At 49.1% G+C, this 24,534-nt stretch overlaps 1 protein-coding gene across 1 annotated transcript in view; it reads left to right on the top strand.

The window, feature by feature from the left end:
• LOC119175636 (E3 ubiquitin-protein ligase RNF10) overlaps positions 1-24,534 on the top strand; it is an 88,097-nt gene that overhangs the window by 56,607 nt on the left and 6,956 nt on the right. The window contains exons 12-13 of the mRNA XM_075885425.1: positions 1,556-1,696; positions 16,402-16,517. Of these exons, the coding sequence (XP_075741540.1) occupies positions 1,556-1,696; positions 16,402-16,517 (257 nt within the window). The remainder of the gene's footprint in view (positions 1-1,555; positions 1,697-16,401; positions 16,518-24,534) is intronic.

Here is a 24,534-nt window from a genome sequence, read left to right as displayed (position 1 = left end):
TGAATAAATGAAGTCCACCAAGGCAGTAATATGGGCACGTTGGTATTCCATGGTTCGAACGGTAAGAGGACACTGAGGGCATTCACATAATGAAGGTGCATACATACATGCCTACACACGACACTGGAAGATCAGGTGCATTTGTGTGCCTTCATTGTGTTAGTCTTTAGTGTGCTCTAACCGTTTATAAACAGAAACAGTATTTGAAGGACGGATGTTTGGGCTGGTTCGTTGAAAGTGCACATAAAAAGGGTTTGCTGCGCAAGCACGGAACTGCTGAATGATAGGCGTAACATCAAGAAATGGAAAGCAGTAGTCTCTCCTCGCTTTCTCGTCCTTGCTGTTATGCCTTTGCTTGAGTACTTACATGCATGTGCTGCAAACCCTTTCAATAGCAGTGTTTGACTTTTGGTGCTTTCTTGATGACCTGTAAAGTATGTTTGGTTTTAAAATTTGCTATACTTGGAGCACATAAGCCACACAAGCTTTTAAATTTAAAAAACAAGAAATCGATGCGAGAGCAATATGTTCATTAAACCTTGAGTTAGGCTTTGCGGCATTGCGGATTTTTTTTTTTTTTTTTGAAAGTTGTTTTCACGGCATGCCACTACTCCCCTGCAGTGGAACCACCTTTATTGGGGGGGGGGGGGGGGGGGGTACATGGGGATTACTGCACATTTATTAATTCATTTTGAATAGTACTTTGAAATTTCCAATTATTGGAATTTGAATTGAAACGAATTCAGATACTGTTTGTTCAAATATTAAAGCGTAATATAAGCACAAGCCTAGACATGGTAAAAGTCACTTCTGCTGTGATGTTGGGCGGTGAGCTGAGTAGTACATCGAGTTGGTCAAGGACACGTACCTCTTGTTGGAATGCCATAAATAAATGTTGCTGTATGTTATCCATAAAAATGTGTACGGTACTTAGCTGCTTTTAGTTAATGCATATTATTAAGATTGGCACTAGCCGTCTGTTCCTTTCATTCAACATAAGAGAAAAGACATATGCATATTTTGCCGCCATTAGCAGTAGCAGCACCCTTCTTTTAATCCCTCTCGGCCTTTCCTTTCTCCCTTCTTCCTTCCTGCTTATGTCTCATTAGAAAGGGTGTACAGGGCAGGTTGGTGGGCCTTCATTTAAACAAATAAGCAGCACGAAGAAAACGAGGACGGTGAGAGGAACAGTAGACAAGAGCACCAACTCGCAGGTCGAATTTTATTTTGAATCGAAGCAGAATAAATAGCATATGTAAATGCATGAAAACAACCAACCAACTTGAATGCCAAGGGGACAAAACCATGTGAAAGAAACCTTAAGTGCTTTTGTCCACTGTGCATCTTATTAAAAATCGCCTAATGTCTGGTGCATCATGGGAATTGCTGCTCTTGCTCCATAAAACCCATCATAACTAACGAACTAAAGCCTTCTCGGATGTCTGCTGTTGCCTACCTCCTCTTTCGGCTAGCCGATTCTAGTAAAGGTGGGGGCCACTTTAGTCACACACAAGCCGGGAGCACTGGATTGACGTGCTGCATTTTGCTTGCACAGGTGGTGGTGCCCGCTACCAGCTGAACAGCGCACGCCACTTCCCAACGTGTGAGCCGCTTGGTGGGCCATCGCCAGCTGCGCCAGCTTCCCCTCCACCCCTTCATTCCTCGTCAGCAGGATCGGAGTGTTCCGTAGTAACTGGTAGGTACAGTAGAGGCTGTATGCATGTCACCTTTACATCAGGGACGACTTGGTCAGCTTTTTGACGTGTGTCGCGTCCCTCTTCTTGCCTCTTAATGCTATCTGTCGTCCTTGCCTTATTTTGGTGAATAACTTTTCATGAGTCGCCCGAGGATTGGCATAGTCACATTTTCTTTGGACGGGGCATAAACATCATTGAAATGTGAGCTGCTGAAAGGAGTGAAGGATTAGTTAGCCAGCGCTTTTCTATCGATAGTTCCATGCAACCGTGCTACTCAGGACCGTACCCAGGAATAGGGGGGGGGGGGGTTGTGTAGATTGTTGAACTTTAGCAATTGTTGGTCGATGTTAGGACGTGTTAATACATTAGTACCTTCGGAGCTCACTTCTCATCGACCAGCAACGGCCCACAAAGCGGCCGCCAGGTACTTCCTGTCGGTCCCTACGTCGGAGACACCCGCTAAGTTCTGCGGGACTCAAATAAAGTATTTTCATTCCATACCACCCAAAAACTTAAAACATACCCCTCTTGTTACAGCCCTGCTGCTACTTTTATGTAGCGACCAACTCATTCAGGATGACACGAGAGCAGGAATGGTGGGAATCTATCAGCGCAGTTTATTGATGTTATGAAGCAGTGGCACTATTGTTTTGTCTAACGTGCCTAATCGTTCCGTGCCTAATAGCTTTTTCTATTTGAGTTTAGGGAAGTGGCTGTTTCTTACACTGCACAGATTCACTAATTTGGGTCTGGTTAATCAGATCTTTGTGTTACCGTAGATTGCCGATCATAAGTCGGTGTCTTCATTATTTTTTTTTTTCATAAAATGGCCTTTCAAAATTTGGGGGTCAACTTATAATCAGTCTACTTATACGCGGAATCATAAAGTTGACTCGGAATCGTAAAGTTGCTTTTTCTGAGAGTTTCGAAGAATGGTCGTTGTCCTCAAGCTCACTGCTATTCGACACATCTAAGTAAGAGCTCGTTAATTCGAACCACAAGGGGAATCCGCCTCAGTTCGAATTAACAAAAGTTCGAACTAACGAAAGGGAAGAACAACAATAGTACACTGCTAGTAGGTCATAACAATTATTTTTTGAAAAAATCTGTGATTGCGGTCTGCCTTCTTTTCTTGAAGGTGACAGCCAGCACTTTTTGCTCTAACGAGCGAATTTGGCGAAAGGCCTCTTCTGCCCCTTCTTCAAAACTTAAAGAAAAGACGGGTGGCATTCAATTCGGCCATGACTTCCGCAGCAGAGGGCCGCACTGGTGCTTCGTCCTCCTTCTCATCATCGTCACTAGCAGCGACAGGTTCTGCACTTCTCACCTGACATATTATGTCGCCATCCGTGAGTGCCCCACACACCACTGCACTTGAGTCCACATCGACGTAGTCCGCAGAGCAGACGTCTTCCAAAATGTCCGCCATGGGGGCGGTGACGCCGTGTTCGAGCACTGGTGGCTCGTCAGCTTGCAGAGCTTTGGTGCTGAAGTCACAGTGGCGAAAGCGATTTGCTATCGTAAGCGCTGTCACTTGCTCCCAAGCACGCACAAGCATGTGTAGTGCATTTAGGAGCGTCACTTGGTAGTTATTGCACAAAATAACTCGTTCCAACATATTGCCGCGACAGGTTGGCCACGTCCAAGTAGCCCGCCGCAATCATCATGGCAAGAGCGCCAGCAAGACCCGGCTGGCATGCGCCACGCGTTCGTGCGCTCCAACAACGAGAAAGAGGAAGTTGTTGAATCTGTGCATCTCGGCTACTCGGACTCGACGACCATAGTCATTAGACTTGTGGGCACAAGTTCGCCCTAATAAAGTTACTTGTTTTTTAGCCTGTCTGCCTCAGCATCGCTACATTTCTGGTGGAGTTGCTGGGTTATGAATCGAAGCCCCGCGAGCTCAAGACAGCGTAGCCCCGTCGACCAGCGTATCAACCCCGTGGAAGTGACTCCCGTACACCAGAGAGCAAGTCACCGTCTTCGAGGTGACTCACCTGAGTTCGGTCCTCTTCACTTCATACCAAGGGGAATTCAAACTATGGATGCCACCACTATGGCTACCCAGGTAACACCGGCACAAGTGTTCATTAGCCAACCGCACCAGCCGCCAGTATTCCACGGCGACTCGTACGAGGATGTTGAAGATTGGCTGGACCTGTTCGAGAGAGTGGCGAGCTTGAATGGATGGGACGAAAGAGAGAAGCTCCGTCGCGTATACTTCGCCCTGGAAGACTTCGCAAAGACATGGTTTGAGAACCATGAAACTTCGTTGTCTACCTGGGAGGTATTTCGACGACAAGCGGTGGCTACGTTCGCGAACATGGACCGAAAAGAAAAAGCGGAAGCTGCTCTTCAATCCAGGAACCAGCTCACAAACGAGAGTGCTGCCATGTACATTGAGGACATGGTCCGTCTGTTCAAGCGTGCGGATTATAACATGGCTGAGGATAAGAAGGTGCGCCACCTAATGCGCGGAGTGAAGCAAGAGCTGTTCGCCGTTCTCGTCCGCAACCCTCCAAGCACTGTTGCCGAGTTTTATTCGAAAGCGACGGCCATCGAAAAAACACTAGAACAACGCGCTCGGCAGTACAACCGGAATCTTAACTGCGCATCTGCACAGGTATTCTCTGGAGGCGTGCGAAACGACGTTGAAGCCCTGCGAGAGCTCATTAGATCAGTCATTAGGGAAGAACTGAGCAGACTGCAAATGCACCAGACTCCAACTGCACTATCTGTCACAGACGTTGTTCGTGACGAACTGAGGCAGGTCATACGAGAACCAGAGCGTGAGCTGCAGCCGGTTCGACCTATCCGAACGTACTCTGAAGTTCTCCGACAACCCACAGTACACAACAATGCAGCAGTTGCGATGGCGGCGACTCCTCTCCCATCTACAGCACGCAGCGCACCTCGTCCACGGGAACCAACGGCTACCTATCTGCCCCCAGGAGCACGTAGCATGCATCGCTATGTGGAGCCTAGGCCCAGGAAAAGTGACGTCTGGCGTGATCACGAGCGCAGGCCTCTTTGTTTCCATTGTGGCGAAGCGGGTCATTTGTACAGATTCTGCCCTTACCGACAGGCCGGATTAAGGGGGGATGCTACACCTTCCAAAAACTCTTTTATTTTTGCGAGTACCTCAGTCAAATTTGGAGAGCCTATGTAGATTTTACTGCTGATTTCAAAAATCTAATTCTTTTTTTTTGCTGTGACAATTAGTTTTAAAGATATAATGAACTGCGACTTTTTCAATTAAGACCTAATTAGCTAATTAACTGTAACTTGGATATTGATGTGCAACCTATAGAACCAATTCGGTATGTTCACAGTGTGCAATAAAGTATAAATCATTGTTCTGGGCTATTTCGAAGCAAAGTTGTGGGATGTTGAATATGACATGAAAAATTTCCCCATCTACACTTGAAACAAAAGATCCATTTAGAGAATTTTCTCCAAAAATTATTACAATAAAACTTACTTTACGACACATCCGCTGCATTTATCTTCGAAACAAAAAAGAAATCGTAATGATAACCCAGATAGAACAAGAGATATTGCTCCGGCATAATGGGGAGCACATGAAAATTGTCGTTTTGAGAAATCGAGAAAAAACGTGGGCACACGTTTTTTTATTGCAGAAGATGCAACAAGACAACCTCAAAACGCACCAGAAGCATAGTCTGAATGCATTCTGTGCTCATGCCTCCTCTTCACTAGCTTCCGGAGTTCCAATGAGGCTGTTCTTTTCTTGTTGGAGACAATGCTGCGACGGTGGTCTTTTTCTCTCGCCCTCCTGGCACCAGTACTTGTCGCATTCATGTCCATTTCACCTAAGATTGCCGTTGCAGAATTCAAATTGCCCGTGTTGGAGCGCAGCACTGCTTTTGCAACAGCTGCTTCAACAGCGAACAGGGACGCATGGTGCTCCTTGGGGGCCAAACTCCAGATTACCGAATGTAGGCTCTCGTTGGAGTTCTGCGTTTTGCCGCGTTCGCACCTCTGAAGCAGGGCTCTTTCCGAAAGCCGGGTATAAACCGGTAGTAATGCCTCTGCCACGTCTTTCGGTAGATTGTAGGCATGCCTGGGGTCGGGCTCACCCTTTGCTTTTGCGGCATTGTGCCGACACCATGAAGTTTCACCAGCTGGGCACAGACTGTGGTCCGAGCATTCATCAGTGGAGGTGACGTGGCGGTATGTGGCCATCACAGCCTTTTGCATCTCGCCCACGTCACCTTCATGCGATTTCAGAGCCCGGCCATAATATGTGCTCAGCCTGGTGATCAGCTCACCTGTGAGCCTGCCTTTCCCACCAAGGCCTCTTTTCCCATCGCACTTTTGTTTCTGCACCAGGTTTCTCAATGCGGTGCCCATCCGTTTCTGTACATGATTAATACAGTCTTCCTTCTGCACGTCAATGTAACCATACACCTTGGCGTCTTGTATGGCGCAAAATGTCCTAGAGTCTCCATCAGACAGCATAGTTGTGTAGCGCAGGCCATGGCGTTCAAGCGACCTCTGAAATAGAATTAGAGCCGCCTCCACTTCCATTTGCCCCGCTTTGCTGTTCGTATTTTTTTGGCATTTGTGGTTAGCCTTCCATTCTTGATAGCCCTCACTACTAGGCTTTGGGCCCACCTCGCAGCCTAGGCAAAAGTTGGAAAGAACGACATAGTCCAACACGTAGCCACTAAATAATTCGATAACTGTGCCCACGCCGATGTGGGAAGAATGGCCTCGCGCCTTCCACGTGCCGTCGTAGCTAACGGCAATATTGCCCCGGTGGCCGAAGCACAAGTCATCATAAATTGTTCTAACCTTTTCCGCACATTCGCTCATAGCGGACTCAGCCGCTCGCGTTGCAGCGGGTGCCACCGTGTTCTTCAAATGCCGCTGAAACGTCTTGTGGTGCATACCGCGGTGTGAGATGCCCATTGTTGCGAAAATATCGTTCATTTTCGTTTGGCCGTTGCCGGTAGCCACCATCGCCCTCGAAGCGAGAAGATTTACTTCAAACGGATTGCACGTTTTCGTGCCGTTCGCGCGGGGCGAAGTCCATTCATTCGCGATCTCGCCGCACCTTTCACACTGCACTAGCACTTTCACGGCAAGTCCGTAGTCCCGATCCCCTCTGACGATCGTAGCCGGTCCGTGGCAGGCTTTGAAACACAAGGCACCCATTATCGCGTTTAGGATATCTAGATGCATAAGCAGATAAGGAGCAGCGTGGTCCGAGTCCTGTGCGGTTGCCTCGCTACAACTCGCGGTGAAAAAGTCAATTTTCCGTGCAGTTGCTGGCGCCGATGAAAGCCGGTCGAGCGTTGCTTTCTCCCGGGCATGATTTTCTTCAACTTCGGCGTTTGTCACCACCTTGGCGTCGATTCGTAGTCGTCCGGAGTTCGCTTCACCGTCATCGTCGTCGGAGGCAACGCGCTCGGTCGCACCATCGCTGAACGGCCGCGGAGCGTCGACACATCGTTCGTCGGAGTCAACCAAGGGCTCTGATGACTTCGTAGACTTTCTCCCACGACCTTTGCGTTTCCTGCGACCAAATGCATGCACGGTCCGATACTTTTTTGCGTTTCCAGGCATGGCGATACGATCAGAAGCTTCAGAGTGCTCTGCTGATTTCGAGGCGTCACAGCGGTAACCCTTTCAAAATGGCGTCGGGTCGCGTATGCAGGCGCAAGCCGCGAGCTTCCAGCCAACCGGAAAGCGCCATTTCAGTCACGTGCGCCGTTTAGCCAATGGCAGTGAGCGCGGCTCTTCGTCTTTGAGGCCCCGTTTTTCGAGCCGGGGAAATGCTCAGTGTTGCTTACTGTATAAAAAAAAAACAGCTGAAAACGCGTTCTTTCAAACAAGACCAAAATGGCGCCGATCGAGCGCGTAGTTCCCGCGTATCGTAGAGCCGAAACCTGCGCTATTCGCCCTCAATTTAAAGGGCAGGACGCCCGTTTTCGGTTTTTTAAAGTTGAATAACGATAAAAGTTGATGGTATTCGGCTATGAAATTTTGTAAATAGGTGCGCAATGATGTCGGGAACGCGAAAAGAAGGTCCGCGAAAGCTCGATTTTTTGGCTGATTTTCGGTCCCGAAGTGCCGCGTCCCCCCTTAAGAGGCTTCCCATCGTATGCACCGTGCCCCCGAAACGGCGAACGACCAGCAGAGATTGAGGAGTACTTGTCCACGCGCCAGAACTCGTCACCTCTACGCCAACGTCGGTCGCGGTCACCATCACCTATGCGCTATCGGTCATCCAGCCCACGTGCACCTTCAAGGCAGCCTGGTCATCGCTCTCCAAGTCCACTCCCGGAAAACTGAAGCAGGCGACCTGGGGAGGTGAGGCCGCTGATAACATCAATTACGAAGATCCTCCAATATGGCTTGAGGGAGACGACGGTGTATTTCCGGTAAATGGGTGCAGCCACGAAAGCGTTACTTCAGATTTGCGGTTGAGAATGGAAGAATGGGAGCTGAATGCCTTAGTCGACACCGGTGCTGATTATTCAGTGATAAGTCACAAGATGGTGAAGAAGTCAAACAAAGTTGTGACACAGTGGAGTGGATCGCAGATACGCACGGCAGGTGGTCACATTATTACGCCCCTTGGCAGATGCACCGCAAGACTTGAAATACGGGGCTTTATTTACGTTGCCGATTTCATTGTACTACCAGAATGTTCAAGAGACCTCATTATAAGAATGGATTTTTCGCGAGCTAATGGCGCCGTAATTAACCTGCGTAGGTCCAGCGTGTCGTTTTCGACTGAACGAGCTATACCTGTAGAGGAATCTGAGGAGCGACGCCTAACTGCTCTACGCGTTGTTCATGATGACGTAACTGTGCCGCCATGCTGCAGTATAATGGTGCTCGTAGAGAATGACGCATTTTACAACCGCGAAGGCATAGCGGATACAAATCTAGGGCTGTTTTTAAACAAAGGTGTCTGCGTAGCTAGGCGTCTTGTTCACTTGACAAAAGGCCGTGCAGATGTCCTACTCACAAATTTCTCTAATGAACTTCAACACATCGCTCAAGGCACGGCTATTGCCTACTTACACGACTTCTGTACGGCGACTGAACTATGCAGCTTAACGACATCAACCACTCGACCAGTGCCCTGCAACATCGACACATCCGTGACCGTCAATCAGAGCCTTCCGGACAGTCAAAAGAAACAGATTTGCGCCTTAGTAAAAGAATTCTCTGATTGCTTTTCGATTGCCTCGAAGGTCCAGCGCACGTCAATTACGAAACACAGAATTATAACTCAAGACGACACGAGGCCTATATGCCAGCATCCATATCGAGTGTCACAGAAAGAACGGGAAATCATTAAGAAGCAAGTGGAGGAAATGCTTTCGGATGATGTCATCCAGCCTTCGAATAGTCCATGGGCGTCCCCCGTAGTGCTCGTTAAGAAGAAAGACAATACGCTTAGATTCTGTGTCGACTACCGAAAACTCAACAGTGTAACTAAACGAGATGTCTACCCCTTGCCACGTATTGACAATACACTAGATCGGCTGCGCTCCGCAAAGTTTTTCTCCTCCTTGGATCTGAAAAGCGGATATTGGCAAATAGAGGTAGACAAGCGGGACCGTGAAAAAACGGCATTCGTAACACCAGATGGCCTCTACGAATTCAAAGCGCTTTCATTCGGCCTCTGTTCCGCGCCAGCGACGTTCCAGCGAATGATGGACACTGTCCTCGCGGGATTGAAATGGCAGTCATGCCTAGTGTATTTGGATGACGTGGTGGTATTCTCCGCAACGTTCGACAAACACCTAGAGCGACTGCGCACTGTATTACAAGCTATCCGGTCAGCAAACTTGACAATCAAACCCGAAAAATGCCACTTCTGCTTCGAAGAGCTGAGATTCCTTGGACATGTCATTAGTTCTGACGGTGTTCGTCCTGATCGCGAAAAGACAGCCGCTGTTCAGAGGTTCCCTACACCCAAAGACAAAAAAGTCAGTGCGTCGATTTTTGGGTTTATGTGCCTACTATAGGCGATTTGTGGAAAACTTTTCAAAGATCGCGGAACCTCTTACAAAACTAACGAAAGACGACGTGCCCTTCACATGGGAAAGCGAACAACAGAAAGCTTTTGATGAATTAAGAAAACGGCTACAGGGTTCACCAATACTTGCCCATTTTGATGAGACAGCCGACACTGAAGTCCATACCGATGCCAGCAATGTCGGCCTCGGCGCCATCCTGGTCCAGTGGCAAAATGGTCAAGAGAAAGTGTTAGCCTATGCCAGCCGCAAACTATCAAAAGCTGAGGCAAACTACTCTGCTACTGAAAAAGAGTGCCTCGCAGTCATCTGGGCAATAAATAAGTTTCGACCCTACCTTTATTTTAGACCGTTCAGAGTTGTCAGTGACCACCATGCTCTATGCTGGCTAGCAAATCTCAAGGATCCGTCAGGTCGACTAGCCAGATGGAGCCTTAGGCTGCAGGAGTATGACATTACGGTCGTATATAAATCTGGAAGGAAACACAGTGATGCCGACTGCCTGTCACGCTCTCCCGTCGATCCAAGTGTACCTGAAGAGGAAGACTTCCCGTTTCTAGGCGTTGTCGACGCATCCGAAATCGCTCAACAACAACGAGATGACCCGGATTTGCTGGCGCTTATACAACACCTGCAGGGTCTCGACGTTCAAGTTCCTCGCATATTCTCCAGAGGGCTCTCCACGTTCTGCCTTCGAGGAAGTGTCCTTTACAGGAGGAACTTTGAACCTAATGGCGAAACGTTTTTACTAGTCATGCCCACAACCATGCGACAGGAAATTCTGCATGCATGCCATGACGAGCCAACATCTGGCCTCATGGGTGTGAGCCGAACATTCGCCAGGATTCGCCTGAAGTACTATTGGCCTAAGTTGCTCGCATCAGTGCAGCGCTACGTGAAAACTTGTCGTCAATGTCAACGGCGCAAAACTCCAGCCGTAAAACCAGCCGGCCTTCTCCATCCAATAGAGCCTCCGGATGCTCCATTCCAACAAGTCGGCATGGACTTCCTAGGACCTTTCCCGACATCATGTGCAAGCAAGAAATGGATTGTCGTAGCTACAGATTATCTGACCCGTTATGCTGAGACTGACTCTCTGTACAGTGCGACAGCTGCCGAAGTCGCCAAGTTCTTTGTGAACAACATAGTGCTCACACATGGTGCGCCCATCGTCGTTATTACGGATCGGGGCACCGCATTTACTGCAGACCTTATGCAATGTCTGATGCGCATGACAAATACCGATCACAGAAGAACAACGGCGTATCACCCTCAGTCAAATGGCTTAACAGAACGCCTCACCGAACTCTGACCGACATGCTATCAATGTATGTCGATGTTGAGCATAAACAGTGGGATGAAATATTACCCTACGTAACATTCGCATATAATACGGCCGTTCAAGAAACAACCCACGTTGCCCCTTTCGAACTAGTATTCGGTAGAAGAGTGACCACCCCACTGGATGCCATGTCACCACTACAGGACGACAACAGCTATCCACCTGACTTAGATGACTTCTTGCAAAGAGCCGAAGAAGCACGACAAATGGCAAGATACCGAATACGCCGTCAACAGCGCATCGACTCTAGTCGGTACAACAAGCGACGCAGTGATGCACTCTATCATCCCGGTGACAAAGTGTGGATATGGATCCCAGTGCGCCGCCGCGGACTCTCTGAAAAGCTTCTTTGTCGATACTTCGGCCCTTATGAAGTACTCAACCGTATCAGCGACGTCACTTATGAAGTCAGATCCGCGGGACACGTGAGCTCAAGACGCCGCAATACCACGGAAGTGGTACACGTAGTCCGCATGAAGCCCTATCATAACAGATCGTCGGAAAACGAGTGAGAGGGCGCATGTATCATTTCACTCTCTCAAGCATCGGGCGATGCATCTGAGGAGGGGGATAATGCCGCGACAGGTTGGCCACGTCCAAGTAGCCCGCCGCAATCATCATGGCAAGAGCACCAGCAAGACCCGGCTGGCATGCGCCACGCGTTCGTGCGCTCCAACAACGAGAAAGAGGAAGTTGTTGAATCTGTGCATCTCGGCTACTCGGACTCGACGACCATAGTCATTAGACTTGTGGGCACAAGTTCGCCCTAATAAAGTTACTTGTTTTTTAGCCTGTCTGCCTCAGCATCGCTACAATATCACGCGGATAAAATGATCTTAAATTTCTAATTATACCCTGGTCAATGGGCTGTAGTGCGGCTGTCGTGTTTGCTGGAAGGAAGGCCAGCTTGTCGTGTTTGCTGGAAGGAAGTGTTTTGGCACGGTATTTGCCGCAGGCACGCACCATCAAGTCGGAGCAGCAGAATCGCAACAGAGGGGAAGCTACTACCGGCGCTACCGCAACAAACGTTGGCTGAGGCCTAACACCAACACAAAATATCGCGACAGTTGGATGCTACTCTCAGCACCAACAGCCAAGGTGTACGACGCACGCCCGAGACGGCGGAGAGTGCAGAGAAGGCTGGGCATAGCTACGACGCACCTGATTTGCTGTGTGCTGGTCATGCCATGTGTCGTCTAACAGCGACAACTACGCGGGATTTTTAAAGGCTCCAAGATTGGCGCTTAAAAAAAGAGACTAATCTTGGAGGTTACGTAGGACGGAGAGCAGGCAGCCACCGAGAGAGAAAGATTGTGGGGGGAGGGGGGTGAAGAGCAAGTGGCGTAATTTTTTGCACTCTGGCCTCCGTGCCAGTTTCTCCGTTTTTTCTCTCCGCTCCTTGTCAACGCCGCCTCGTAACTCGGCAGCGGCCCTATCGAGTGACTAGGCAAGCCGCCGGCGCAGCGGCGCGTAGCTCGAATTATCCGCGGCGGAACCTACTCGCGTTCGGATTAACGGGCTTTTTTATTCATAGGCTTGTATGAAGCTTGGCCGCACCATAACTTACAGGTCAAATTATTCATAAATTCAAATTATTGAAGTTCGAATGAACAAGCTTTCACTGTTTACCGTATTTACTCGCGTAATCCTCGCACTCGCATAATTTTCGCACCCCCCGCATCGCCCAAGAAAAATACGATTTTTTTTTTCCTCGAGTAATTATCGCAACCCCGAAAACTGCCGCAATAATGTCGTCTGCTTGTTCCAGCCACTAATGATGATGGCGCGTGTCATCTGGCGCCATCTCTCTAGCATCAAGCGTACTATTGCATGCAGATTCAATCCAAGCCAAGCCGAAGTGGCCAGTGCGCATTGCGGCGTGTTTGTATGCTGTGTCGGTAATCTTGGCACATTATGGGGTGATACTGAAGCTACGCGACGTCTTCAAGTTGCAAGTGATAGATCATGCACTAAACAACGGCAACAGGGCCGCCGGTAGGCCCTTCGGAGTCTACGAGTTTTGTGTTCGCTACTGGTGATGGTAGCTGAAAGCCCCGAAGACGCGTTGGGCCTGCTGTGGGCCTGCAACTGGGATTGGTGGTAAACTTTATTTCTTCAGAAGGAAACTGCGGACGATTCTGTTAAATAGCCATCTGCCCAATACTGACGTCCTACGCTTACCTTTTGAGGGCTCCTGTTGAGCGACGAACGCTACCGTTACGCCCACAACGCCCACAAGCTTGGCTTGTGGTATTCTAATTCTCGACTGTTTGCTTGCACTTTTTGTCTCAAATAAATCTTGCCTTGTGTTGAACCTCTGCTTTTATTGTTGAGGTAAGTTCTAATTAGTAATTCTTAAAGCTTGCTGTAAGTTGCTGGTGTAAGAATCCCGATTTGCAGCCACTTGGTTTTCTTTTTCGCTCTGTACATTTTCGTGGAAAGTTTTCCCCGCGTAATTCTCGCACCCCCCAACTTTGCATCAGTTTTCCACCAAAAAAAGTGCGAGGACTATGCGAGTAAATACGGTAACATCAGTCTCAAAGGCAACGGAGTCGCAGGAACTGTTATATCCCAAAGCGTGTGCACGCCACTTTCGAAGCCGAACATTTTTATTATCTGCCGCGATGATTGCGAAACTACATTCTAGCTATGGTGGCTAGAGGAGGAGGTGTCAGCAACGACGCTTCGGAGATACAGTCGAACTTCGCTACAACAAACTCCGCTGCAACGAAATTTCCGCTACAACGAAAAATTCATGATTCTCCGTCAGCAGTCCATAGGAGTGAGTTAGTGCGTAAATATTGTTGCGACAATGAACACTTTCTCTTCTGTCGTCCCATTTCAACGAAATTTTATGATGCAATTTCAGGCTCAGATACTTATTGTTATGTAGTAAATCCAATCTTTAACATCTCGATGCATTTCGAGAGTCTGAAAATATGTCAACAAAGTCTAAAGCTCGTGTTGGCACCACCAAAACCGCCGCTGTTCAGCAAGCATGGGCGCCGCCATTGCTCAATAGCGATGGCAATGAAACTGCCATGCTTTTGCCACTGGCTTGCTTTTGAGCCGCGGACGGTTCGGAGCTGAAGCTCAGTGGCTCAGTTCATGGTTTCCTTCACACAACTGCTGGGTGCAGCTGCGGAGCGATGCCCTTTTCGATTTCGATGCTTATCATTATGTTCGCGCTTGGCCAGTATAGTAACTAATCGAACCGGCTGTTATTATCATCAACGAAATCGACTAGCTGCGAGTGATGGATAATAAGAAAGGCATAGAATAAGTCAAAAGTCGCCGCTCCACGATGCCCTGCCTCCATCTCGTCGTTGTCGGATACACTTTGACAGCGGACAGCTGCTGTTGTTTCAGCGTGCTTTTCACCATGGCCTCGCTATGCATGGGTGAGAATTGCATCGTGACGCTGCTGAAAAAGAATGTGAAGCAGCGGACACTTTTTTGAATTATTAGAATAAACGTTCCTTTGTTTTGCTAGCTCAGATCAGCTACATTTTTTTGTTTTCATTGGCAAACAATGTTCGCTTCAACGAAATTTTTTTCGCACCCCGTCGGTTTCGTTGCAGCGGGGTTTGACTGTACTGCATTTTTTCATGACATGTCACCAACAGCATTACAGCTTCAATGGTAGTGCCACTACATCAGTGCGTCTGTTGGGCGAGGTTGGCAAGAACACTGGCACTCGCTGCATATGGGTATGGCAGTGCATTTCACTCGCGAAATAACGTGACATGTATTCATCGCTCGCTAACAAAGCGTCATACATTTTTCTGTCACAAAAAGCTCCAACATGCATCTCTTGCACGCAAAAAACGTCGTTTGTCACGAGTCACGTCTTTAGGTGACAAGCGTTTCTTGCTTTAGTGGACAGCGGGCCCTAACAGTGCTTGCTAACTAGGCGATTCAAAAATTCAAATTTGCCGCGAAGCACTGTGGGCATTCCATGGAAAAGCTGGAAGCTCCGTGTGGGCTGGCAACACTTCGTGGGGAACTAAATCACATCGCCAGTCGCATGCGCCGACAAGCGTCTTCACATCTTTTTGGGTTCACGCCTGTTCACCTTTTCTGCATTTCACCTCACTTGCGAGCGGCGTTGTGTGCGATTCGTAAAGCCGCCCGACAGACACCAAGATGCCATCACTACACCGGCAGCGATGCAACTCTGCTTTTAGGTGGCAAGCGATCGTCTACGCGGAATCGGAAAGCAATGTTGGAGCAGGGCAGAAATTTGAAGTGTCTGAAAAGTGCGTGAGGGAATGAAGAAATCAAAGGACCAAGATCTTCGCGTGCGCTGCGACACGTCGTTCCTTTTTTGGACCGAACTTTGGCCGATACCCTGCCTTTGAAGAGACGGTCGGATATAGGGTTCACGACTAGAGAAGCAAAAGCCTGAGTGTTTTCTTTGATGTTATTGAAGCAAATGCACGTACTGTCTCGAAGGATATGTGCCTCCCTCTAACAAAGTTCAAAGCTCTTTAAATGAAGTGGCGCAATGGGTGATGGTGCATGGTATAGACTGCCAACCAACATGGTCGGCATGGCACTTTCCACGTGCAGCATCCCAGTACCACCAGCTATCCTTCCGACGATGAGAAGCAGCAGTGGCTAACATGATGGCAATGACCGTGACTGCTGCATCTTGTGGAAAGGGATGTGTGATAGCCAAATAAATGTTTCTTTGAATCACTCCCTTTTCTGAAAGACTTACTGCTGTGCTATGGCTGCAGCAATGAGGCTGCGTTCGGAGTCAACTTTTTTTTTTTCTTTAACCTAGAAGGGGTTGTGAGTGGTGGGGGGGGGGGGGTCGACTGAGTCGGCTTGTAATCTGCAATATACGCTGAATACGCTACTATCAGCTGAAAGCCTGAGCCATTGTGCATGCATCTCTGTGAGACCAAAGTCTTACAATCTTAATCTGAAAAATTAATCTTCACTAGATAAATTGAACTTGGCTTTGATTTTGCATGTGCCTGACTGCAGTAAGGGTCCAATTGGCAGTAGGATCTGACATAAGGACTTTTAAATGAAGCTATCAAACATGTCATCTCCAGTTGAAGTTTAGGAGGACTTGTTGCAGGATTAGTCGGCATACTACTGAGAGTAAGAATTGAGATGCCTTGGCACCACCAAAATAAGGACGAAGCACAGGTAGAGAGTGCCAGTGCTCCGTCCATCTTCTGGTGGTGCTTAGCTGTCTAAATTTTTCTGCTTGAAGTTAATGAACTATCACGAATAGTGTTGCCTGGCTTGTAATTTTATGAAATGCCTTGAGTGGGTTCTTGTGCACCTTTCTGTGTCCAACTGATTTCTGTGATTGTGGCTGCAGTGAGTGATGCAGAAGAGCATCACCAATCAATGCTCGGCGGTCCCAATGGCCCTGCAGAAGAGTTGAGGTCATCTACCCCTGCTGGCAGCTCAGCGAACCGGGTGTCCTTTGCACAGGTTGGTTGTGCCTGTATAACAAAGTATTTTGAAAGTGCTGCACTCTTCAGTAGTACAGCGAACGCCCGATTTACCGGACCCTCAAAATGCTGTGAAAACGCCAGAAAAATCAGGCAGTCCGGAAATACGAACGCAAGTGAAAATGCTTTTTTTAATAGGTATTTTTCGCTCGCGAAGAGGGTCGCGGCAGGAATATAGAGTTCTCATTGCCATTCGACTAGTATCATCTAAGTGGCTCTGAAAAGAGCCAAAAGAAATGAAGAAAAGAAAAAAATCGTATGTGGCCGGCGCTACAGCATTTGTAAACACTTAAGATAAAAAAAAGTCACTTATTTTCGTTTGTACTGCTTTTCTCTTGCTTCTGATAATGTCTGCTTCAATTTTAGTTAATGTAATGCTGTCACTGTAATTCGATGACAATTTTCAGTGTTTGCATCAACTCCGAGCTCGACGACTTCGGTGTCGGAGTTGTAGGAATCCTCTGTAACATGAAAAATGATTTTATCAATAATTAATTTCCCACACAGCACGAGGTTTTGATCAGTGTCGGCGAAGCCCTCAAGGGTTATTCCAACTGGAATCCAAACACCGGCAATGTGCAGATTGTCGAAGGCAACGTCCACGGGTCGAAATTCATCGCACATGCTGTCTGTCCACTCCGGGCGAGACTGCAGTCTCAGCATCCAGTATGAAGCTTCCATGGCGAAAAAAAGTTTCGAAGGGTCTGTTACGTAACTGCCTTCCATGTATCTGCAAGCATGCCGACGGCAGACCATAGGTCTACAGCATAGCTTTTCCCACTGTCGGAGCACAGGCTGCACAGCACCATGCGGCCTAAGGTATGGCTGGCAACGGATTGGCGTGCACTGGATCATGGTATTGCTACGTAGCTGACATATCAGCGGTCAGAAGACGACAACGAGGAAGTGGTCTGTCGGTTGTGCGTGCTGTCCTCCATCTTAGTCGATGCCATACGCATTAGTTTGAATATAGATTTTAAATAGACACGCCTCGTGTCATTTTTACGTAACATCTTTGTGGTGGAAGTGCTGGGTACTTCCTCGTCTTCATCACGAAGCTCCGCAACGGCCGCATCATCATAGGTCCAACCATGTCACAGGTTGAACAACCATAGTCTTCACCACCTGCCCCTTCCGTGACTTCCACATACGTCGTTCTACCTCCTGCTCGTGATCCCGGTGTATTTTCCAATCAGGATGGCGTCGACGTCGACAAATGGATGAACCGGTACGAACGGGTCAGCGCAAGCTATAGGTGGGACCCGACTCTTATGCTTGCCAATGTGCTTTTTACCTCGACGGCCCACCGCGAGTGTGGTTCGAGACGCACGAAGCGGAGATTATGAGCTGGGACTCCTTTAAAGAGATCTGCGACCTTTTTGGCGACACCGTTGGGCGGCAGATCGCAGCGCGGAATCAACTGGCGGCTCGTGCACAGACGTCGACGGATGCGTACGTCGCTAACATTCACGACGTCATCGCCCTATGCCGCCAGGTTGACGAGCACATGAGTGAGTCAGAGAAAATGGCCCATGTGCTGAAAGGCAAGCAGACGACGCATTTAATCTTCTAGTTTACAACAACGTTGCCACTGTCGACGCCATCATTAAAGAGTGCCGGCGGTTCGAAGAAGCCAAGAGCCGCCGTATTACTCAGCGATTCACCCGGCTGCCCAACACGGCCGCAACCTCATCGTGTGAAGCCGCCCGCCAGTCCCCCACGTATGACAACGTCACACGCATTGTTCTTCGGGAAATCGAAGCCGCCTGTCCAGCTCCTCTTCAGCCACCCATTTTCGCAACGCTTGCCTCTGACCAACAACAGCCGTCAGTGGCGTTAATACAAGCTGTGGTGAGGCAAGAGTTTGCGAACCTCGGCCTTCCATCAGCATGTCCCTTGACTTGCCCTCAAGTCCCGTCTTACTCCCGAGGACACGCTCGCCATTCACCTCCAACAATGCCCTTCCGTAACCCTTCGGAATGTTGAACACTCGACGACCGGCCTATTTGTTTTTCATGCCACCAGCCTGGGCACGTTTCTCGCTATTGCCGCCGCCGTTGGTCAAACCAACCACGTCAGACTTTCTCTACCTCGGCGCTCATGCATCCGACGACCCCTCGACGTTCAGTCGCCGCACCCTTCAATTTCTATTCGTCGTCATCTTGCGAGCCTTCCACTGGCGCCCCTTTGCCCGGTCGCCGCTACCCTGACGCCCCTTCGTCCGGCCGCCGCAGCTCTCGCTCCCCGTCGCCGCTACGTCGCCAATCCCACTCTCCGCCATCTCGGCGCTTTTCGCCGGCTTCTCTGGACTACTGCAGCAGGAAAACTAGATATTGCAGCTTATAGAGGTGAAGCTGCAATACCAATAACGGCCGAAAATCCTCTACTGACGCTTCCCACGCACCACAGCCTGCTTGAAGTACAAGTCGACCATGTTCCTGTGACCGCCCTCATTGACACAGGTGCGCACCTGTCTATTATGAGCGTTTCTCTACGCTGCCGCTTACAAAAGATTATGACACCATCTACGACGCAGGCAATACGTGTTGCCGATGACAGTACTGTACCAGTAATCGGAATGTGCACTGCTCGTGTCAACATTGCCGGTCATCACGCCGTGGTCCTTTTTGCCGTGCTAGCCTGCTGCCCTCATGACCTCATACTTGGCCTTGATTTCCTTTCGGCACACTCGGCCCTAATTGATTGTTCGTCTGGTACCCTCAGCCTTGATCTTCCAATCTTTGCCGACTACTCTGCAAAGCCCACCAGCCGCTTGAGCCCAACCACTTTCGTTCGCCTGCCACCTCGAGCCGTCACGTATGTGTCTTTGTCATCGACCCCTCCCGTTCCTGACGGTGATTATATCGTTACGCCAATTACCGACGTTCGGCTGATGCACAGTGTTACTGTGCCCTATACCATCGCGACCATAGCGGATAACTGTGTGTTACTTCCGCTCCTTAACTTTGGTTTCACCCCTCAAGTGTTCCACTGCCAGATGTCTCTAGACCAGCTAACTGCAATAACAGAGGACGATGTCAGTGTTGTCGCTGTATCTGCTCTTGATCGAAGCGCAGTCTCACGGTCACCCAGCTAAGACGATGTTATTTTTCAAAACATGATTGGATCGGAGCTGTCGCCTCACCAGGCCGACGCTCTCTGCCAAGTTTTGGCCTCATACAGTGACATTTTCGACACCGACGATCGTCCCTTGGGCCAGACTAAAATTGTCACTCACCGAATCAACACTGGTGACTCTGCGCCCATTCACCGTCGGCCGTACCGCGTGTCAGCGTCCGAGCGAGAAGTGATTCAGAAAGAAGTGGCCAAAATGCTTACGAAAAACACAATCGAACCGTCAACGAGCCCTTGGGCATCTCCCGTGGTATTACTAAAAAAGAAAGACGGCTCATGGCGTTTCTGCGTTGATTATCGCCACCTCAACAAAATTACAAAAAAAAGACGTGTACCCTCTACCACGCATTGACGATGCCTTCGATTGCCTCCATGGCGCCACCTTCTTTTCATCTCTCGACCTCCGATCCGGCTACTGGCAAATTGCTGTAGATGACATGGACCGAGAAAAGACCGCCTTCGTTACCCCTGACGGTCTTTACCAATTCAAGGTCATGCCATTCGGGCTCTGCAACGCTCCTGCGACCGTCGAGAGAATAATGGACATGCTCCTACAAGGATTTAAATGGTCGACATGTTTGTGTTACCTGGACGACGTGATCATTTTCTCGCCTAGCTTTGCAACCCACCTTGAACACCTTTCGACCATTCTATCCATATTTCGACGGGCCGGCCTGCAGCTCAATTCCTCCTAGTGCCACTTCGGTCTTTGTCAGATTACCGTATTGGGTCACCTTGTTGACGCTGCCGGCGTACGGCCAGACCCGGCGAAAGTATGCGCTGCAACAAACTTCCCAGTCCCACGCTCTGTCCATGATGTTCGCAGTTTTGTGGGCCTCTGCTCCTACTTTCGCCGGTTCGTGAAAAACTTTGCGGCACTCGCATGGCCACTCACCGACCTTCACAAACCAGACGTTGCATTTTGTTGGGGCCCTCCTCAAGCTGACGCCTTCTCTCAGCTAATCACCGCTCTAACCACACTTCCTATTCTTGCACATTTCGACCCTGATGCTCCTACAGAAGTGTGAACAGACGCGAGTGGTCACGGAATTGGTGCAGTTTTGGCGCAAATTCAGCGGGGCAACGACCGTGTAATCGGGTACGCAAGCCATCTGCTTCCTAAGTCTGAACGCAATTATTCTATAACAGAACGGGAATGTCTCGCCCTTGTTTGGGCGGTCTCGAAATTCCGTCCTTACTTGTATGGCCGCCCTTTCCGTGTCATCACAGATCATCACGCATGGTGTTGGCTTTCTTCTCTGAAGGACCCCACTGAACGACTTGGTCGTTGGGCATTACGCCTACCGGAGTATTCCTACTCGGTTGCTTATAAGTCTGGACGTCTCCATCTGGACGCCGATTGCTTATCCCGCTACCCTGTTGATCAGCCCGACGAACCAGACATCGAGCCAAGCCACAGCGTCATGTCAATGTCCCAGTTTCTTCAGATTGGTGAGGAACAACGTCGTGATGCTTCTCTGCGACAACTTATTGACCGTCTCGAGTCTGCTACGAACGACACGTCACTTCGCATGTACGTCCTCCGGAATGGCACGCTGTACCCTCGTAGCCTCCAGCCAGATGGCCCTGAGCTCTTTCTTGTCGTGCCGAAAAATTTGCGTTCAACCGTCCTGCACGAGCTTCACGATGAACCAACTGCTGGTCATCTGGGTGTATCTCGGACGTACGACCGCGTGCGACGCCGCTTGCTTTGGCGTGGTCTCGCCCGCTTCATTTGCCGTTACGTCTCCTCCTGCGATAAATGCCAACGTAGGAAGCGACCTACTGCGCCCCCGGCTGGACTTTTTCAACCGATCTCCATCCCAACCGAACCTTTCTTTCATGTTGGTGTAGATCTTCTCAGTCATTTTCCCGAGTCGAAATTGGGCTACAAGTGGGTCGCCGTTGCTATAGACTACGCGACTAGGTATGCCATCACTCGAGCGCTCCCCATTAGCACCGCTACTGACATTGCGGACTTTTTGCTCCACGACGTCATCCTACACCATGGCGCTCCTCGCCGATTACTCGCGGATCGCGGCCGCGCATTTTTGTCCCGTATAATCGACGATATTCTGCGCTCTTCCTCGACGCACCACAAGCTGACCACTTCCTACCATCCTCAAACAAATGGCCTTACCGAACGGCTAAATCGGACCCTCATGGACATGCTCGCGATGTATGTGTCTTCCGACCACCATGACTGGGACCTGGCGCTACCTCACATGACCTTCGCGTACAATTCTTCGCGCCACGACACCACTGGTTATTCACCCTTTTATTTGCTTTATGGCCGTGATCCGACGTTACCACTCGACACCCTACTTCCAACCACTACAACGCCGTCAACTGAATATGCACGCGACGCTATTGCTCGTGCCGACCACGCACGTCAGATCGCCCGCTCTAGACTTTCGGCTTCGCAAGCCACCCAGAAAGCCACCTACGACAGCCGGCATGCTGACGTTCACTTCTCACCCGGTTCTTTTGTTCTCCTGTGGTGCCCAGTTCGTCGAGTTGGCTTATCAGAGAAGTTGTCTCGCTACATGGGTCCTTACCGTATCATCCACCAAGTAACCGTGTCACCTATAAAATCATTCCTGCATCTGAGACCACAAGTCTGCCTGGAACCACACCCAGTGATGTTGTGCACGTCAGCAGGCTAAAACCTTACCACCTGCCTACTGAAGAACGTAGTTAATGTGCACCGAGACGGCGCTTTTACCGCCGGGGGGTAATGCTACGTAGCTGACATATCAGCGGTCAGAAGACGGCAACAAAGAAGTGGTCTGTCGGTTGTGCGTGCTGTCCTCCATCTTAGTCGACGCCATACGCATTAGTTTGAATATAGATTTTAAATAGGCACGCCTCGTGTCATTTTTGCGTAACAGTATTTTCAGTTTCAGGGGTACGGTAGCCAATTTTCCAGACTTTTTGGGGTTACCCGCTGACTCTGAAGTTGGCGTCAACTATGCCATATTGGGTGTTTTGTACCCTCAAAACCGCAGTCGCTGCAATTTAGTGCACACCAATTCATTGCCAGCTGTAGCTATATAAGTTGGTCGCCCCATACTTTGAATCTCCGAAAACGAAATTTTGAAAAATCGCAAAGTATCGCGGCGCACCCTTACCTTGGTAAATACGCGACACAACTAGCTGCAATGTGGTGACATTTCGCCACTAATCTTGTGTAAACGCCAGAAGGCCACAAAGTGCTGTCACTCAGACTCGTCCGAACTTGAGTCTGATGATGTCTGTTTTTCACTAGTAACGTCCTAGTGTGCATAGTCTTCTATTCCATCTAATGCGTTACTGATGCAACATTTGCAGAAAGACGGAAGTACGCCGTCTCAACCTAAAGCATTTCTACTTCTCGTCCGAACTTGAGTCTGATGATGTCTGTTTTTCACTAGTAATGTCCCAGTGTGCATCGTCTTCTATTCCATCTAATGCGTTACTGATGCAACATTTGCAGAAAGGCGGAAGTACGCCGTCGCAACACAAAGCATTTCTGCTTCATAAAGCGGCGCACTCACGATGCAATCTCTTGATTAGCACCCTCGTGAGCCCAGAGTCGCGCGCCATCTCAAGAGCTTTCATGCGAATGCACTCCGCTGTTATGGGTAGCGACCTTGCATGCAGCTTCCCGTTGAATTCAGTGAGTAGCGTTTCCAGGAAGGGGTGCACTGCAGTTCGTCCACGAGAAGTTCTTTTTGGCTGCTGAAGGATGTTATGCGCTGCTTTTGGCTCCTCCAATATCGGACGCTTTTCTCCGATGCAATGAATTCTCGTTGTGCTGCCAGGTTGCTGTGTGCCTGGCATACTCGATAACTGTTTTCTTAAAGCGTATCGTAAAGTGCTGTTGACTACCACTAATTTCCAAAAGAAATAGAAAAAAGAAAACAGCAGACTGGCTGCAGATAACCGAGGCAAAATGGCTTTGCCTAGCCTTGCCCAACGGCGCCTCTTCTGATGCTTACAATGGTAGAGGAGGCTTTTGACTTCAGCTGCCCATTCTTATGAGACTTCCACTTTTTTTTTTTCTGCCTAGACTGGTATATAAAACGAGTGTTGACTTTTCATTGCATTTTTTTAATTGTCCTATAGTTTGGTTTTTACGTAGTCAAACTAGTAAAACACGTGGTCAAACTGTGTTCGCTCACATGGTGTTCTGTCAGCTCTGCGGTACATTGTGTGCTGCTGCGCGCAATCTTCAGCGTTCACGCTTCCGAATCCTCAACGTCCACCAAGTTTCTAGCTGTTTGGCGCTGCATTTTTTATCGAGCGAATTGGCCGAGACGGCCATCTGCAAACATTGCCATCGATGATCTGCGCGCTGCCGGCGTTTCGATTTCCGCCGGGATAACCTTTGAGGGTTTTGTCGATGTTGACAAACCTCGAGCTGTGTGCGGAATTGACAGATGATGAAATCATTCATCAAGTTACGGACGATTCTGACTACTTCGACTCGAGATCGAAGAGGCAGCGCCTACACAACCATCGAGCTTGGAGTTGACGCGGGTACTACCGATGGCACGCTGTCATCGGTGTACTGCAACAGCGCCGCGAGCAAGTGGATTGTCATACCAAATAAAATAAGTGACATTTTTGTGCCAAAGTTTTGACCAACAAGTTAGCGCCGGCCATTTCGACCTTTATATTTATTTTTTTAGTAAATGGCTTTTTTCATAGCCAACTAACAAGTAAATGGCTTTTTTCATAGCCAACTGAACAATGTATTTGCCAGATCGCTACGAGAATATTGTACTCCAGCCGTGACCCTCTCCATCACCGAAAAACACCTGTAAAAAAAGCTGTGTTTTCACATGTATTCGTTTTTCTGGACAGCCCGATTTTCCGGG

Source organism: Rhipicephalus microplus, unplaced genomic scaffold (genome assembly GCF_043290135.1).
Source record: "Rhipicephalus microplus isolate Deutch F79 unplaced genomic scaffold, USDA_Rmic scaffold_141, whole genome shotgun sequence".
NCBI classification, from domain to species: domain Eukaryota; kingdom Metazoa; phylum Arthropoda; class Arachnida; order Ixodida; family Ixodidae; genus Rhipicephalus; species Rhipicephalus microplus.
This window is presented reverse-complemented; position numbering and strand designations above follow the sequence as displayed.